At 26.1% G+C, this 17,606-nt stretch overlaps 1 protein-coding gene across 2 annotated transcripts in view; it reads right to left on the bottom strand.

Annotated features, from left to right (window-relative positions):
* Nucleotides 1-17,606, bottom strand: part of LOC100198947 (vacuolar protein sorting-associated protein 37A) — a 37,443-nt gene that overhangs the window by 6,170 nt on the left and 13,667 nt on the right. For both annotated transcript variants that reach the window (XM_065789059.1, XM_065789060.1), the window contains 3 exons: nucleotides 16,308-16,405; nucleotides 15,881-15,950; nucleotides 14,024-14,081 (listed from right to left, as the gene is read on the bottom strand). In XM_065789059.1, the coding sequence (XP_065645131.1) occupies nucleotides 14,024-14,081; nucleotides 15,881-15,950; nucleotides 16,308-16,405 (226 nt within the window). The remainder of the gene's footprint in view (nucleotides 1-14,023; nucleotides 14,082-15,880; nucleotides 15,951-16,307; nucleotides 16,406-17,606) is intronic.

Below are 17,606 nucleotides of genomic sequence, written 5' to 3'. Positions count from 1 at the left end.
ATTGTCCAACTTGCCCATCTCCAGAGTTTAATGTCACTACTAATCTTCTTTCACTACCAACACTAGGCATAGAATCGGATTGATTAAAATTTCTGTAAAATAAGATAGTTGTTGCAGAATCAATTGCTGCTTTTGATTAAAACAGTAATCCAGATTCTGTATTACTAAATGATGTAGTATTAGCACCGTTCCATGAAGAAAGATAAAAATCTTCTAATCCAGATAAACAGAATATACACATACTATTAACATCAAATCCAGGAAATACTGAACAATTACTATAGCGATACAACGTCCAAGGGGATATCATATTGTCAGTATGAACAGGAGAATTGAATGCATCATACACGCGTACTCTTGATTCCCACCAATATCCAGATTTGCCAACAACATGCATTCTAATATATTTTAAATAAACACCATTCCCATTTCCTGCAGTGTTCAATAATATATACTCATTACCATAAATTGTATTTGTATATCTAAATATTGCTGAGTATAATTTAAGAGATGAAATGTATGGTGGTAATGATGAATTTCTTGAAAAAAAAAGGTTGTATCCAATATAGAACTGGATTACCAGTATTATTGTAAAGTTCAATTGATAGATTGTTATTAAATGGTAAATCAAATGTGAAGTATCCTCCCATCGAACTAGAATTAAACCAACCTTCTTAAGAGTAACCCTAAACCTTCTAAAGAGTTATAATAAAATGATCCTCCAAGTGGAGAAAACAAAAAATTACTGGCTAAACCTATAGTATCTATTCCAGTAGCATCTGTAACATGAGAATAATCCCCTATGCAAAGTCTATAATCTGCATATATTTTAATAAATACGCTACCTGGTACAGTTCCACCACTTGGTACAGTTCCTGAAAGTGCTAACCATAGTTTTCTGAGAATACCAGAGCTATTATTAAAGGTTATACTATATACTAATGATCAAGTAGTACCTGTATGTGGTTGAAGAGTCTGATGTTTGCTAGAAGGCATGTTAAACTTGAATTTGGTAATATTTCTAAACTGTTAGAAGAAGTTACTAATATATCAACATAATGTTTTTGTAACAGCATCACTTGGGTTCGTAGGTTTATTATGTTGTTTCCATTCATTTCAATATGGTTAATTGCATTATTTAGACCATCCCTTCTAATAAACAAATTATTAGCTTGAGTTGATGTTAATCTATTTGTTCCTTGTTTTGAATTTGAATCAGAAGTGCGTCCGAATTTATCAACAGCCATTTTCTTTTTATATACAAAGAAAAATTTTTTAACTATATTTGTTTTTAAAATTACCATAGATTATTAATAGTATTCTGAAAATCATATCCTTCATCTAGTTTTTTTAAAACATATAAACACAAGTGTCCACAGAATGAGGTATTTCCAAATTGAACTCTATCACTATTATAATAAACAGGACTTTTTAAATAATTAACAACTTCAACTGGTGGTGGTAGTCCATAAGAGTCAAAACTTAGTTTTTTATCTCCATCTTTGTACCAGAAAATCCAGTGAAACCCCTGCGTGCTTGAATCTCCTGTATTTAATATTCCACATTCTTTTTTTTTTAGGTAATTCATCTCTTACAAATACTAAAAATATCTTACAAATGCACCTTTAAAATGTTTTATTTTAATTTTTTTGCAGCTTTGATCAATTGAAAATTTGTTAGTGGTTCATTTTGTAAATTTATTCCTTCAACATTAATAAGTTTATGATAATTGTTATTAATTTTTTCTATTTTTACTTATAAATTTTTTTTTTCTTAAAAAAATAATTTGACTTCTTTGGGCTCTGGGATCTAGACTTTTTGACCTCTTTGGGCTCTTTGACCTCTTAGACCTATAAATTATTTTCTTTTAGTTTGTAGTGTCCATACGCTAATGTGTGTTTACCATCTTCTAAAATAACTCTTTTATCATCTTCTGCGCTTAATACTATTTTATTGACCTCTTCTGTGTAAACTTCATGTAAATGGGTTCTTATGATATTTAATTTCCTAATGATGCTTTTTATTTAATAAGCAATTTTTATAATCTTCGTGTGTTATATAATTTTTAACGTTATATAATTTTTATAAACTTCGTGTGTTTTTGTCTTTACTCCTTTACATTTTTTTTTCCCTTCTTCGTGCACTTTGTAAGAATACAACTTTGATCTAAGTCCTACAAATTCTTCAATTTGTGCTCCTTTTGATTCATCTTTAAACATTCCTAAAACTTTATTATTTACTCCAATTTTAAAACCTAATTTAGTTATTGCATCTTTATCAAAATCACTTGTATCAAATTTGCTTTCAATATCTCTAGCAATATCTGCATAAATGACTTCTGTTTTAATTTTGTATGCTAAAGATTCTGTATCTGTGAATAACAGTTTTGCTCTATCATCATATTTACTTTTTATGTAATCATAGTGAAATTCATACATTAGAGTTTTACTCAAAACTAATATACACATTCCTAAGTAAATTGGTTTAGTATATTCTAATTTTGTTCTTTTCATATGTATTGCTATTAAGTTTTCATCAAATATAGTTCCACTTTCAAAGTTAGCTTTTGATGCTAATTTAATAGCTTGATTTCTGTCTGTTACTAATCTAATATCAACTCTGTTTTCATCATTCTCCATTGTTTTTCCAAATACTGAATTGTTCATGAGTTTAAAAAAATTTATTTCAAACTTATTAGTTGATTTAGCTCTAACTTTTGTATTTTTTTAAATGTATTTACTTAACCATTCTGATTCTTCAAATTTTATTCCTCAATGAATTATTGTAATCTTTAATCCTAATCTTTCATATAGTTTTAGATTTTCATAATGTAATATTTAATTTTCCTTATTATTTAAGTTAGGTACGAATTTTTCTACACCATTAATGGTTATTTTTTCAGGTGCAAGCGGATAATCATTGCGTTTATTATGCAGATGTTTAGGATAATCTAAATCTACTTCTAGTATACATCCTATATTAGCTATTATTGATTTCCAGTTCATCGGCTCATTTTCATTGATCCATTTAAAGCCATGTATTGGAAGTGATTTACTCATTGCCCATCCATATAAATTATAAGCATCTAGATACTGTATATAGGTTAATGGTTTGCTTTGATCATACGCATCACCCATGTACTTATTATTTGCTTTTCCGTATCTACTTGATATCATACTAATTTCACCTCTTATACCTTTCTTTATCATTAGTATCATATTGTAATCACTTAGTAATTCTAATTCTATTTTGGTTATCTCTAATGCTGCATCCCACGCTAATCCTGGTGGTGTATAGTACCAAGCAGAATCTAAATCATAATGATTCATACAAACATCTCTAATATTTTTAAAAAACACATCAGCGAGTAACAACACATCTGAACCATTGTATAAATTATGATAATCTAGCGCATACAAGTAATCATAATCACTTATTCCTTCACTGTTTAATCTTGAAAAGAATGATTTTTTTGGTGGTAATTGTGTCTCATTAAATTTATTAATAAAATCAACCCAATCATATGGGCATACACCTTTTCTTAGTAATAAATCTAATTTTTTACCAGAATATAATTTTCCTATATTTTTGCATTGATCTTTTTTTAAATTCTTTGATAATACATCTAAACTATCAGACATAAATCTATAACTAAGAAACGAAGTTCACATTTAACTTTAACATTCTTTCTATCTTTAATATACTCACCAATTTTAATTTCTCTAGAAAAACTAATATACTTTTCTTCATTGTTTGGTATACAACTCAACTTTTCTCCTGATAATTTCTTTATAAATAAGTGAGAATCATAACCAGATAAATTGTGAAATAATACTAGAAAGAATCTTGGAATTTTGTAATTTAAATTACAATCTTGATGAGCAGCACCTCTATATTTTCTAGTAATATGACAGTGGTCATGTACTTTATCATTTTCAAGTTTTTTTCCACAAATGTGGCATATTGCTGAATTAAAATCATGCTTGCTTTCATCATTAAATACCATCCTTTTTGGAAATTTAATCTTGTTATAAATTTTCATGATATCTTCTTGTAAACTATCAACAAAAATTTGTGCAACATCATCTGTTTCATTAGTTGAAGTAAATGTAACTGGACTGCTTTGATAAATACTTTCGTCAAAACATTTAATATAATAACAGAATGAACTTGGAATATGTTTTTGATGTTGTTTAGTATAAGATTCATTCGGATTTGGTTCACAAGTGTCAATTGGTTTGATAAAACTTTCAAAGTCAGCATATACTACAAACGGAACTCTCATTGATTTATTGTGATTAGTAAATCGCATTGTTGGTTTTGGTCGTGGAAGTTTGATACATACTGAATCATGTGTTTCACAATATGGTTTATGATTAGATAAAGATTCTTCAGAATTAAATCCTAATAAGCAATTCCTACAATAATACACTTTATGTTGATGTCTAGATATTTGTGAAGGTATAATATGCTCAAACTTTTTATTAAACAATAGTGATTAGTTTCACCATTTGAGATTAATAGTAAATTTATTAAATGTTTACGATCATAATTCTTTGATACATGCAAAATATGAACTTCTGAATCTTCATATCCAAATACATTGACACTGATATCTGTATTGTTCTTCTCAAATTGTGTGATTTGGTTTAATGATACTGAAAATTCTATTTTATCCCAGTTTATTTTTTCTGCTTGATTTTTAAGATCATTATCTATTCTTTTAGGATTTTTATCTTTAGGATTTAATGCTCTTGCAATACACCACTTAAAACATTGATTATCTTTATTCTTCATATTAATAATTGCTTTTTTTGTTGCTAAATTTTTATCAAGTGGAATTTATGGCTTTAATAGGATTATACTCAATATTTATTTCCATCTTTTCAACAGAAACTAATCTCCAACCTGATCTTGCCTGTTGATATAATGATAATGATTCTAAAATTTTCTGCTTTGATATTTCATAAAACTCATCTAAATCTGTTGTTTCTAATACAACTTGATTATTCTAAATACACCAGTTGTGGATATAGTTTCTCCTGTTTTAATATCAGTACACTCCATTTCACAATAGAGAACTATATAAACTTTTGAATTTTTATTTTATTTTAGTACTTTAATAGCACTATTTTTAGCAGCATTTATGAAGCATAAAGCATCGTAACCTTCTATTTCTTTAGCTGTAAATTATTTTGTCTAATTTTTAACAGATGATTTTTTTAATTCAAATTTTATTTCTTCATTTTTATTATTGGGTTTATTTTTATTATCCGGTTCATTTTTATTTCTAACTTCTAATTTATAGTATAAATGTTTTAATAAGTTGACTTTTTGATTGACTTTATTCCTAATTGTCTCAGGTACATATGACACAATCCAATCTGCAATAGAATTAAATTTACTTTTTTCAGTGCTTCTTTTTTTGCTGTCAATGTGTTAACTGTATTTTTAATTGTATTAGACACATATGACATAAGCCAATCTGCTGTAGATTGCGATGGTCTTTGTTCAATCGGTGTGTTACTAACTGCATTAGATTGCGTTATAATTGCAGGTGTGTGCTCAACAGGTGTGTGTGCTAACGCTTCTAATAATTCACTTTTTCTCATTCTATAACAATATTTAATTTTTCGCTCTTTTGCGATTTGTTTTAATTCTGTGATATTTTTGTTTTCCATTTTTATATAACAAGATATTTTTTTTAATTTTCATTTTCTTTAAAATTTTTTTCAAAATAATAAAAAATCTTGTCATATTTTTTCTGATTTTTAAATATATCCAAATCCTAGTATTCTAAAATAATAAGTAATATTTCGATATTTTGCAATCTCCTGCTCTTTTGTAATTGTCAATGTTCTATATACAAAAGGTGTAGGAGTTAAAATTTCCAAAGATGCTATATCTGGAATAGGCTCATCGAGTATATTTTCCATTTTTTTTATATGACAAGATTTTATTTATTCAAAATATTTACAAAGCACATGTAAATATTTACATGTAAATAATACATGTAATTTACATTATAATAATAATAATTTTTACATAATAATATTAATAATTACATAATAATAATAATTTACATAATAATACATGTAATTTACATGTAAATAATTACATGTAAATATTTACAAAGCACATGTAATTTTTTAAATATCTTTTATTTTTTTAATTTTTCAGAATTTAATATTTCAATCTTAAATCCATTATCAACTTTTCCATCACATAATTCAAGATATCTCCATCCATGCTTAGTCTCATGCATAGCACTATATAATGATTTATATATTTTAATTTCTCCAGTTTCCATGTTTGTTAATTTAACAGTGACTGTTTTTTTTTTATTGTTCTTAATCTTTCTTATTTTGGATCTACAATTTTTTCTTATTTTTCATGATGTATTCTAGGCTTGATTATTTTTTTCTTATTTGCTTCTTTCACTGGATGTATTCTAGATCTGCCAACTGGTCTTTTATCATTTACTTCTTTCACTTCATCCATAATTGATTCTATATTCAATAACCCATTATCTATAGCAATCATTAGCAATGTAGCGATATTGTCAGATGTTTTTGAAATGTTATTTTCTTCTAATAAATTTTTTAAACTATTTTTTGTGTATTTCATTCCTGTAATATATAAAGAAAAAAAATTTAATTTTTAAAACAATTAAATTTTCAAAAAATTTAATAAACAACATTCATTTTATTTCCGTCTGATTGAAATTTTATCATTCTATCAGATATTACAACTGCAATAGCTTCAGTATCTGCTGTTTTTGTAGATCTATTGTTGATGATTTTAATCTTTCTGATTGTTTACTAACATCAAAAACAAAAAGTGGGTATAAATCATTATAGTCAGAAAGAGTTATATTGCTGTGTGTGATCAATTCATTCCATAAAATTTTTCATTAAACACAGCTGCATCTGTATCAGCTCTTGAAAATTGCTAATTTGGGAATGACAAATTATAATCAACAGCAGGATATCTTTCTTGATTAAGCATAATGTACATATTTCAGGCCTTGTTACAAAATTTCGCTGCGTAGCGAAGACGCTTAACGCATTTTTAAGTAACTCAACTCAGCAAATATATTTTGCATTATTAGAAGTTATATTGCGTCACTAGCATCTTTTCAAGTACCGCATTGTAATTAAAGTTATTTTATTAATGCGTTAAAAATCATACAAACAGTTAGTTTTTTTCTCACTAGAACAAAAATTAAAAATAAAATCTAAGTTCTTATTTAATAAATCATTTTTGTTATTTTTTTCAAATATGAACTAAACTTTATTTTAAAAAAAATATTCTTTTCATGAAACGTAAAATAATGTTTTCATTAAAACTTTACGTTATTGAGTTAACAATAAACAAAATATCTTATTAATAAAATATTTACATTAAAATAAATCAAGCATTTTTTAAACTATTATGACAAATAATAATTTTTTTATTTAAAAGGAATTTATATATTTAATTCCTAAAGATAAAACTTAAAACATTTTATTTTTTTTAACTAATTTTTATCAACAATAAAAAAAATTATTAAACAAACTGTTTCTTTAACAAAAAATCTATTAGTTTACAATTGCGGTTAAATGCGACTTTATTTCTTCAGAATAACGGTTACAATTGCGATTAACTTACGACTTTATTTCTTCAGAATAAACGTCATATAAACGATATTAAAAGATAATTAAAAATATTATAAAAGGTTTAAGTTTTTGTGTAACGCAAAACTGCTGAACGCGTAGGCAAATCGCCTTTTCGTAGGCAAATCGCCTTTTCGCAAGCAAAATGCGAGCTGCGTAACGCTTCTTAACAAGGCCTGATATTTTTCAAGTTGCAATGATCAAATATTGAAGCATTAACAGTTTGGTCTCCATCCTTACTTGTTTGAAATGCAACAATAATGAATCTTGGTTTTTCAGGAGATGTCTTTACGCTCAATCTCCAAGAAAATGTAGTAGATTGTGGAACAGTTATAGTATCACACTGACGCATGCAAAAACTTACTGGAGGTGTCACTTTTTATTCAATAGATTTATAAAGATTAATCCTTTCTACATCTGATGGGATCACATGCGGTATAAACAATGATATTTAATTAAGATTAACTTTTCCAAAAGCTGCAGCAGCAAGCTTAAAAATTGTGTCATCATCACTTTTTCTTACAAGTGTTATTGTATGTTTAAACCCATAAACAACTTTGTCGTAAACATCACAGAATCCAAAAATGTGTAATAAAGGTATGCAAAATGAAAATGTTTCCTTTGTAGTTGGTTTCTGAATTATGTATGCTTGTCCTAATGCAAACCCTGAGTTATCAGCAAGTATTGCCGTTGTTGCAGTATCTTTAAACCACAATTGATTTAATCCTTGCTAATTGAAAGTCATTTGGGTATTTAAGCATTCCTAACATTGTAGTTGCTTGACCTGGGTGATTTCTATATCTTGGTTTGATCATTGGTATGATATTTGACTAAATAAATGCATAATACCATTATTTGTCAGCGTCACTGCATCTGTATTAGCATAAGCTGTTCTATCAGCTAATTTAACAAGTTGTCCTTCAAATAAGAGAAAAGCTTCAGATGGAAGTGTGAACAAATCTTGTTGCTCAACGTTGATTTTTATTTCTCCAGCACTATTTAGATTTGTACGAGCCACTGGCTCATATTCATGGAATTCAAATCTTTCAATTCCATTATCTACAATTGGCATTTCTGTAAAATTTAATACTTCGGAAGTTGTCATTTATTTTTTTATATACAATATTAAAAAAAAATTTTTTATTGACAATTCTTAAAAAACTAATTGTATAAAAAAATTTCGCAAGTCTATGCAAGTTTACTCAAGTCTAAGCGTAGCTCATTGATTTAACAAGTGAAATCTAAGCGTAGCTCATTGAGGTCCTACGCAAGTCAACGACTGCGTCTTTTTTTAACTAGATTTTCTATTCATATAGCATTTTCAATTGATACTTTTTTTACTGATCTTATTGCAGACCCCATCATCATTTTATTTATATTTGTTGTTACTTCATCTACATTATTTTTTTTATATCTTTCAGATCCATTATTATTATATTCACTATTAATCAGATCTTTAGATCCATTATTTTTTAGATCTTTAGATCCAATCAAATTTGAAGTTATTTCTTCAACTTTTTTATTAGTAGCAGGTTGTAAAACTAGTTTTGAAGATGCTTTATCAATTATTTGTTTTCCTTTTTCAACTGCAGCATTTCTAGCAGCTTCTATCGCTGATGTTGAAAGTTCTTTTCCTGCTGATTTAGCTGCAGTTATTGCAGTTTATCCTAAATCACTAGCAGTCAACTTCTTCAACATAGCTGATGATACTCTTGTTACATTTGACGTTTTTCTTCGTTTAAATATCTCTTATACTTTTGAATATACCACTTCCTCCAATAACATGTTTCTTTATATATCTCTTATTATGAACAATTACCATTTTTTATGTATTATATATTTTTTTTTTATATGCATTAATATGTAATTATAAATTATTTTGTATTGCTTTATACTGTTTTCCTAGCCTCATACCTTTATTTTCTTCATGAGATGGTAATAGTTCTTTTGATTCAGTTATCATTATCTCTTTATTTGCTTCAGGATAAGAATTTGTAAAAGTGAGTGCAAATTTATTAGCTTGATCTTGCAATTTATTTATGTTTTTTTTTATTCCATCTTGACTATCAATTAATGGCTTGTACAATTTTTCTAAATCTAACTGTAAATTAGTTTCACCCATCTTTTCATATAAACTATTCCTCTGTATTTTTTTTTTAATATCTAAGAATTCTTTAACAATATTATCTCTTTTTTCAGGATGTTCAATTTTTAGAAATGACATTTTGCTTTTTTTAAAAAAAAAAAGATAAAAAAACACAACATAAATTGTTATGTTGTGTTTTATGTTTTAAGTTTTATGTTTTACGTTTTAATAAATTATTTTAATAAATTATTTTGTGTTTTGAGGTTTACATTTTTAAGTTTAAATCTTAACTAAATCTACTTTCGAATATATTAATTGCCTCATCTATTCCTTGTTTAATTAATGCTTCTTTAGTTTGTTCATTAACTAATTCTTTTGAATTTTTTCTAATTTGTTCAAGCATGGCTTTAAATTTTTCAAGTTCACTAAGTATTAGTTCAAATTCAGTATCACTTATTTTTCCATCTACTAAAGCTTTAAAAATATGATCATTTATTGTATTTAGTTTTGAATCAGCAAGTACTTTAATCTTTTCATACTTTTCTGCTTTAAATTTAATTTTTTATTAACTTGCCCTCCTATTAATGATAAAACACCTGCTCCTAATGCTGCACCTTCACATGCGATAGCTACTGGTGCAGCAATTATTGTTGCTAAACAGCCAATTCCAATAGTTTCAAGTGCCATTGTACTTGAAACTATTGGAATACTGAAGGGTGCTCTAAATCTTTGTGCACCTTAGAATGAAGAAGTATTTTTATAGGTTCATCTGGTATATATTTGTTTATAAATTTATGTATTGGCGGATTATTTCTTGGCATTTCTTTTTATATTGCAATATAAAAAAATAAAATTTCAAGAAATCACAGCATCATATTCAAGAATGGAATATTAGCAAATGGTGAATTTAGTCATAATAATAAACCTTCTCCTGTTGATGTATATCCATTTCCACTACGTAAGTACTATCCATCACCTACAAAACCTCCTTTACTCCATGGTCTCAAATATAAACCATTTCCTGCAGCTGTCATTTTAACTCCTTTTCCATTCTTTTTTAAGTACACAATACCCCTTCCAGCAATTTTATCAACCATAACTGATTTAGCTGCTGAACCTACTCCTGTTAATAAGCCTGTTGCAAGTTCTGGAGCAATGCTTGATAATAAAAATTTTCCAGCTCTACCAAGTAAAGGAAAAAGTGCACCAATAAATCCTCCCTCTATTTGAGAATTGTGTGCTAGCTGTGTTTTAATTAAAGTAATTATCAAGCTTTTACCTTTTTCATATGCTTTTTTAATTCTATTCAATTGATGATCTGTTACAGCTTCTACATGCTCACCATTAAGATTTGAATGTGATAACTTAATACTAGCTCAATAACCATCTTCAATTGCTTTTTTAAGTTTTTCTAATTGCCCTTGCGAAACATTTATTTTAATATATTTACTCATTTTATATTACAAAAAAATTATTTTTTGGTATTTTTTTATAAAAATTATTTTACTTCTCTTATATGAAATCTAACAATAGTCACTTCATCTCCTCGTAAATTTCTAATAGTCACTTCTTCTCCTCGTAAATTTAAAGTATTCCCATTTTGATCAATCACTTTAGTTTCCATTTTTGATATTGTTCTTAGTGTTACTGGTAAGAAAATTAAGTTATACAGCTCTTGAATAATTTTATATCCAGGACTTACAGTTGGAAAAAATGAATATATAACGTTATCTGTTCCTCCATTTACATATGATGCACTTATATGTTTTATATATGATGCACTTACATATGATCACTTGTTACTCATATACTGTTTACAATATTAGTTAATTCATATGAACCTGATAAAAATACTTGACCATTAAAACCTAAAACAGATCTAATTGAGTTTGGAGTTGTAAAATCAACTTTAAAACCAGATGCAATATTTAAAACTGTTTTTAATGTATTATTATTTGCTTCAATTGAAATATTTGCAACTTCTGCGGCATTACTACCATTTTGAGTCATAGCAAATACAATATAATCATTTATATCAGTAATCTCATAACATCCTTCTGGAATGTTTATATCACTCCAAGTTGCTGCATTATCTGTGTTATGTCTAATATTGTTGTTTGAAGAATCGATATTAGGAAAACTGTCTCTAAACCAACTATAGCCATTTCATATTCTCTGTCTTCTCTAAGTGTTATTATCTTCTCTAATCTTATATTATTGTCTTCTCTAAGTGAAATAACAGGAGCAAACAAAGTTTTTATAATATTGCTATTTCCACTTATATTTATACAAGTCATTTTTGTTTTTTTATATATAAGATAATATTTTTGTTTTTTTATATTATTTTAATTAACAAGCTGGTATATAAAAAAAATTTAATCCACTTCTATATTTTCCATGATCTCTTTTAGAAGATAGATCTATAATAACAAATCCATGAGACTCTGACCAAGCTTTTTTACAAAAACTTTTAAACTCATCTTTTGACATATCACTTGAAACATGATCATTATAAATGTGATTTAAATTCTTTGAATCTTGTGCAAATAAACAAATAAAATTTGTATTTTCTCGAATAGTTTCCCTAGGTAACATAAAATAATTTTGTGCAAGATAGAAACAATCTACATTACTATGTCTTCTACTTATATAATATTTTTCACACTTATTTTGCTTCGTTAATTGTAAATCATAGACCAGTTTTCATAAACCAACTTGCAAACGAACTTCATAGACCAGTTGTAAAAATTTCAGAAAAAGAAAAGTTTTTGTAAATGGAATCGATGAAATATGGGCTGCTGATATAGTTGACATGAAATATTTTTCCAAATTTAATGACAGTATAAAATACTTATTAATGGTGATAGATGTTTTTTAAAGTACGGATGGATTGTTCCATTGAAAAGTAAAACTGAAGTTGATGTTGCTAATGCATTAAGTAAAATCTTTAAAGGAAGAAGGTGTCAAAAAATGTGGGTAGATAAAGGCTTAGAATTTTATAATAAGCATATTAAAGAGCTAGGTGTTGAGTTATATTGAACTGAAAATGAAGAAAAAAGTTGTGCAGTTGAACGTTGGAATAGAACAATGAAAGATAAAATGTTTAAATAGGTTTCAGCTAATTCTACTGGAAAATATATTGACGTTTTAGATGAAATAGTAAATAAATACAACAACACAAAATATTCTTTAATTAAAATGACACCAGTTGCAGCTAGCGATAAAAAGAATGAAAATATTGTTTGGTTAAATCTAAATGGAAATGCACGATCATAGTCTGTAAAACCAAAGTTTTTACAGACTCTGATTGTCTGTAAAAACTTTGGTTTTTACAGACGTAAAAAGAAGGGAACGCTTGAAAAAGGATACACACCGAGATGGACTGAGGTTTTTACAGTGTCACAGATTCAGTTTACTGATCCGCCAACGTATAAAATAACTGACGATAATGGTTAAGAAATACAAGGTACTTTTTATGAACAAGAAATGCAAAAAACTGATCAAAACATATTTAGGATTGAAAAATTTATTCGTTAACTCAAAAACAAATCATTAGTAAAGTGGTATGGATATCCTGATTCGTTCAACTCATGGGTTGATAATAAAGAATTGATAAGTCTGTAAAATTATTTATTTAATAGGTGTACTTTACTACGCTTAGATTTCACCTTATAATTATTATTTCTTTGCTGAAATAATAATTAAATTAACACAATGTCATGCTAGTTGAATAGCCCATAATAACATTTAAAAAAAATGGTGTACCATTTTTCTAACACACACACTTTTTTTGAAAAACTTTTTTTATGTGTTATACTCATCTTTATATACTACTAAGAAATGTAGCAAGTAATTTTTTTTTTAAGTATTTTTTCTTATTTCAATTTATTATTATTTTTTATTATTATTATTATAATTACCTTTAAAACTGATTATATTCATCCTATTAGAAATATTAATTTTTTTAAAACTTTTTATTTCATATAATAAAACCAAATTATTGTGAAATATCTTTATTATTAGGTTATTATTAATAAATAGCTATTTATTATCAGGTTTCTTTGTGTTTTTATTTGCTTAGAAATAAAAAATTATAAAATAAAAATGAGAAATTAAAATAAAAATAAGAAATTAAAAAAACTAATCTCCACCTTTTAAGTGATTATTAGTGGAAAAAAGCACCTGCAGCACACTTACCTGTAACAACACATAATATTGACATGTTTTATATAATAACACTATTTAATAACCAAAAATTAAAAAAAAAATAATTAAAATTTACCAGCAATACTTTCATTTTCTTCTAGTAACTTTGTTCTTTGAACTTGTAAATCAGTAATCTTAAAAATATGCACACATATAAACATTTAAATACCCACACACCCTAAAAGTTAAATATATGCTCACAGTATATAATTAAAGTTAAATATATATACCACAGACCTTAAAAGATAAAAACTGTTTAAGGATAACAAGCATATTACCAAAATATCACATGTAATATAAATATAATTAAACTCAAAGTCAACAAATGAATTCCACCTCTGGTTGACACTTATCATAACTCAACAAATTTTATATATTTTTTTTTTTTATTTTCTGATAAAATTTTTTTATGTTGAACTTATTTCTTTAAAAAGAATTTTATTTCAAAGATTGTTTTTTCTGAAACAAAACAAAACTTTTGGTTTTTTGACTTGGTTTGCAAGAGCTGGAACATACATGAAGTGAGAAATTATAGGGAAATATATAAAAAGATCTTATATTTATATATATATATATATATATATATATATATATATATATATATATATATATATATATATATATATATATATATATATATTTTAATGATTATTTTATTTTAATTAGTTTAATTTCTTACTTCAATGTATTCAATGTTCCAGCTATAGCTGGAACATTGAATACTTGAAGTAAGAAATTATAGGGAATTGCATATGGAGAAAGCTCTATTAATATTTACTCTTTAATTAAACAGCCCATAAAAAATAATTTAGAAAAATAATTCAATATATATTCTAACTAGTGATGTAAATTTTCTGGTAAAATTCGATTCAAAATTTACCGGTAAATTTTAAATCGGAGAGGGTAAATTTTCCTTAGAAAATAATTTTTTTTAAAAGAAAAATAAAAATAAGTGGAAAAAAATTTCAACATTTATCAGACAGTAAATTTTAAAAACTTTCTGGTAAATTTACTGGGAAACTATCAGTAAATTTTACCTTCGCAACACTACTATTTCTAAGCCTCGCATTAAGTGTTGAAAAAAAATCCATAAAAAAAAAAAAAAAAATACTTGAAAAAATTTGAGTAGTTTAAAGATCAAAGTATCATTTAAGAGCACTGTCTTCATTTAAAAATCTAGATTACCAGGCAACCTGGAACTTATTCATTGAATGCTACTGCTCACCAAGATACATAAGTGAAACAGAATTACAAATTAGAACTTAGTATTATCTTTATTATTTATCAGTAAAGCATTATTAACAAGGGAAAACACTGCAATAGTCACCTATAGTAAGTTTTGCTCTGAAGAGATGAATTAAAAGAAGGTTTAAGCTCTAAAATTTTATACAAAGGCCCGTAAAGTTTGGAAAACATAGGGGCATAATCTTCCTCTTTAAAATGGTGGAATTAGCCTTGATCTAGTCAATTAATGTAATTGACTAGATCAAGGTAATGATTAAAAATTTTATTTATAAATTGTTTATAACCTTCAATAAAAATAGTTCATTAATTTAGATAATAAAAAATTCACAAAAAAAACTAAAAAAAAAAAGGAAAAGCTAATTGTCACAAAGGTCTGGGTGTATGGAGCCCAGGTGAGGCCTATACCTAAAGAGCCCAGGTCTGGCCTGTATGTATGGAGCCCATGTGAGGCCTGTAGTAATTCAAACTTTAATCATAATATTTTAATTATTTATTATAACTATATTGTGTACATATATTATTAATTATATTATATATATTATGCTTTTTCTTGTATTTATATTTTGTATTTATTTTGTATTTATTTTTGTTTTGTATTTATATTTAATTAGAATATGGGATTTTAAAACAATATTCTGTCATGCAACAAAATGCAATAATAATTTTTAATTAAGTGGTCAGAAATTACTGTTTTCATTTCTTCAATGTATTCCAACAATAAGTCTTCATTGTTACATACATTTTCCAGTTCAATTTTTCTAAAGTATAAAATCTATATGTAAACTTATTTAGAAAGAATCAAGAGTAAAAAAAAGAACTGTTGAAAGCAGTTTCTTTTTCAGTAGAAAAGCCCAAGAAAATTTACAAACTAAGGAAGAAAAGTGTAAAAAGACAGAAAAGTTGTAAAATGACAGAGAAGAGTTACAAAAAGTCAAATAGCTTGAAAGTATTTATAATAAAGGTGAAGAAAATGGTGTTGTGTAGTTATTCTGGAAGAGTATAAATATTCTTCACTTTAAAAAAAAAATTAAATAAGAAACAAAAAATAAATTAGGATCAAAACTAATAGAAACCAAAAGGAAAAAAAAATTAAATCAAAATTAATGAAAGCTTACGAAAAATGTTTCAGTTTTTCCATTACATTATTAATGTCTGTTTGAATATCACAAGGTTGAATGGCTTCATCATAAGTACATTTATTACTTGCAATTACCTTTAAAAAATTATAACAAAATTTTAACTTTAAAAAAATATTAACTACTGCTACAAATTATTAGTTTGTGGTATAGCAAAAGAAAACTTTACATTAATAATACTTTACATTAATAATACTTTATAATTTATAATACTTTACATTAATAATACTTTATAATTTATAATACTTTACATTAATAATACTTTATAATTTATAATACTTTACATTAATAATACTTTATAATTTATAATACTTTACATTAATAATACTTTATAATTTATAATACTTTACATTAATAATACTTTATAATTTATAATACTTTACATTAATAATACTTTATAATTTATAATACTTACTATAATCTTAATATAATTGCTAAAGTTAACATTTAACGTCTTAACTAGTTACTAGGCTTTTCTGAATTTGAAAGAGCGCATTCTCAAAATGCACGTAGTCATTGGGGAAAGATCTCTCAAGCGAGTTAAAACTTTTTACCTTTTGGAATTTAATTATTATTTATTAGTTTAGAAATATTACATAAAGAATCATATTAAGACATTTAATGATTGTTAAGATCATATTATATTATGTCACAAGTTATTGTATGTAAAGGTTTAATTTTGTTATGAGGATCAAATAATTCGAACCCAAATGAGAAGAGCTTGGTTAGGCGAGTTAAAAATAATTGTCACAGAAATGAAAGAGATAGGTGAAATGAAATTAATAATTAACAAAATGCTACAAATGTTGCTCGGCAAGCAGCAAATAATTCAAACCCAAATGAGGAGAGCTTGGTTAGGCGAATTAAAAATAATCGTCGCAGAAATGAAAGAGATAGGTGAAATGAAATTAATAATTAACAAAATACTAGAAATGAAACTACAAAATGCTAGATACAAAAGAATGCATTGTATAGCAAGAAGTAATACTATTCCAGATTATAATTATTTAGGAGAAATGAATTATATTTGTCACCATTGTGGTGCTAAGAAATTTCCTGATTAAACACATTTTTTATGTTGCCATAATGGAAAGGTAGTTTTGTCGCAACCTTCACCATTTCCACAAGATTTACAAGATTTATTTAAAGGAAACTATGCAGATGGAAATGCCAATCTGAATTTTTTAAAATATATTAGAAATTATAATGCCTGTCTTTCTTTTGCTTCATTTAAAGCTAATGTAGTTCAACCTATGAATCATGGTCTGCCAAATTAAG

This window comes from Hydra vulgaris, chromosome 01, assembly GCF_038396675.1.
Source record: "Hydra vulgaris chromosome 01, alternate assembly HydraT2T_AEP".
In the NCBI taxonomy this organism is placed as follows: domain Eukaryota; kingdom Metazoa; phylum Cnidaria; class Hydrozoa; order Anthoathecata; family Hydridae; genus Hydra; species Hydra vulgaris.
Note: the sequence above shows the minus strand (reverse complement) of the source record. Positions and strands in the feature narration are given on the sequence as shown.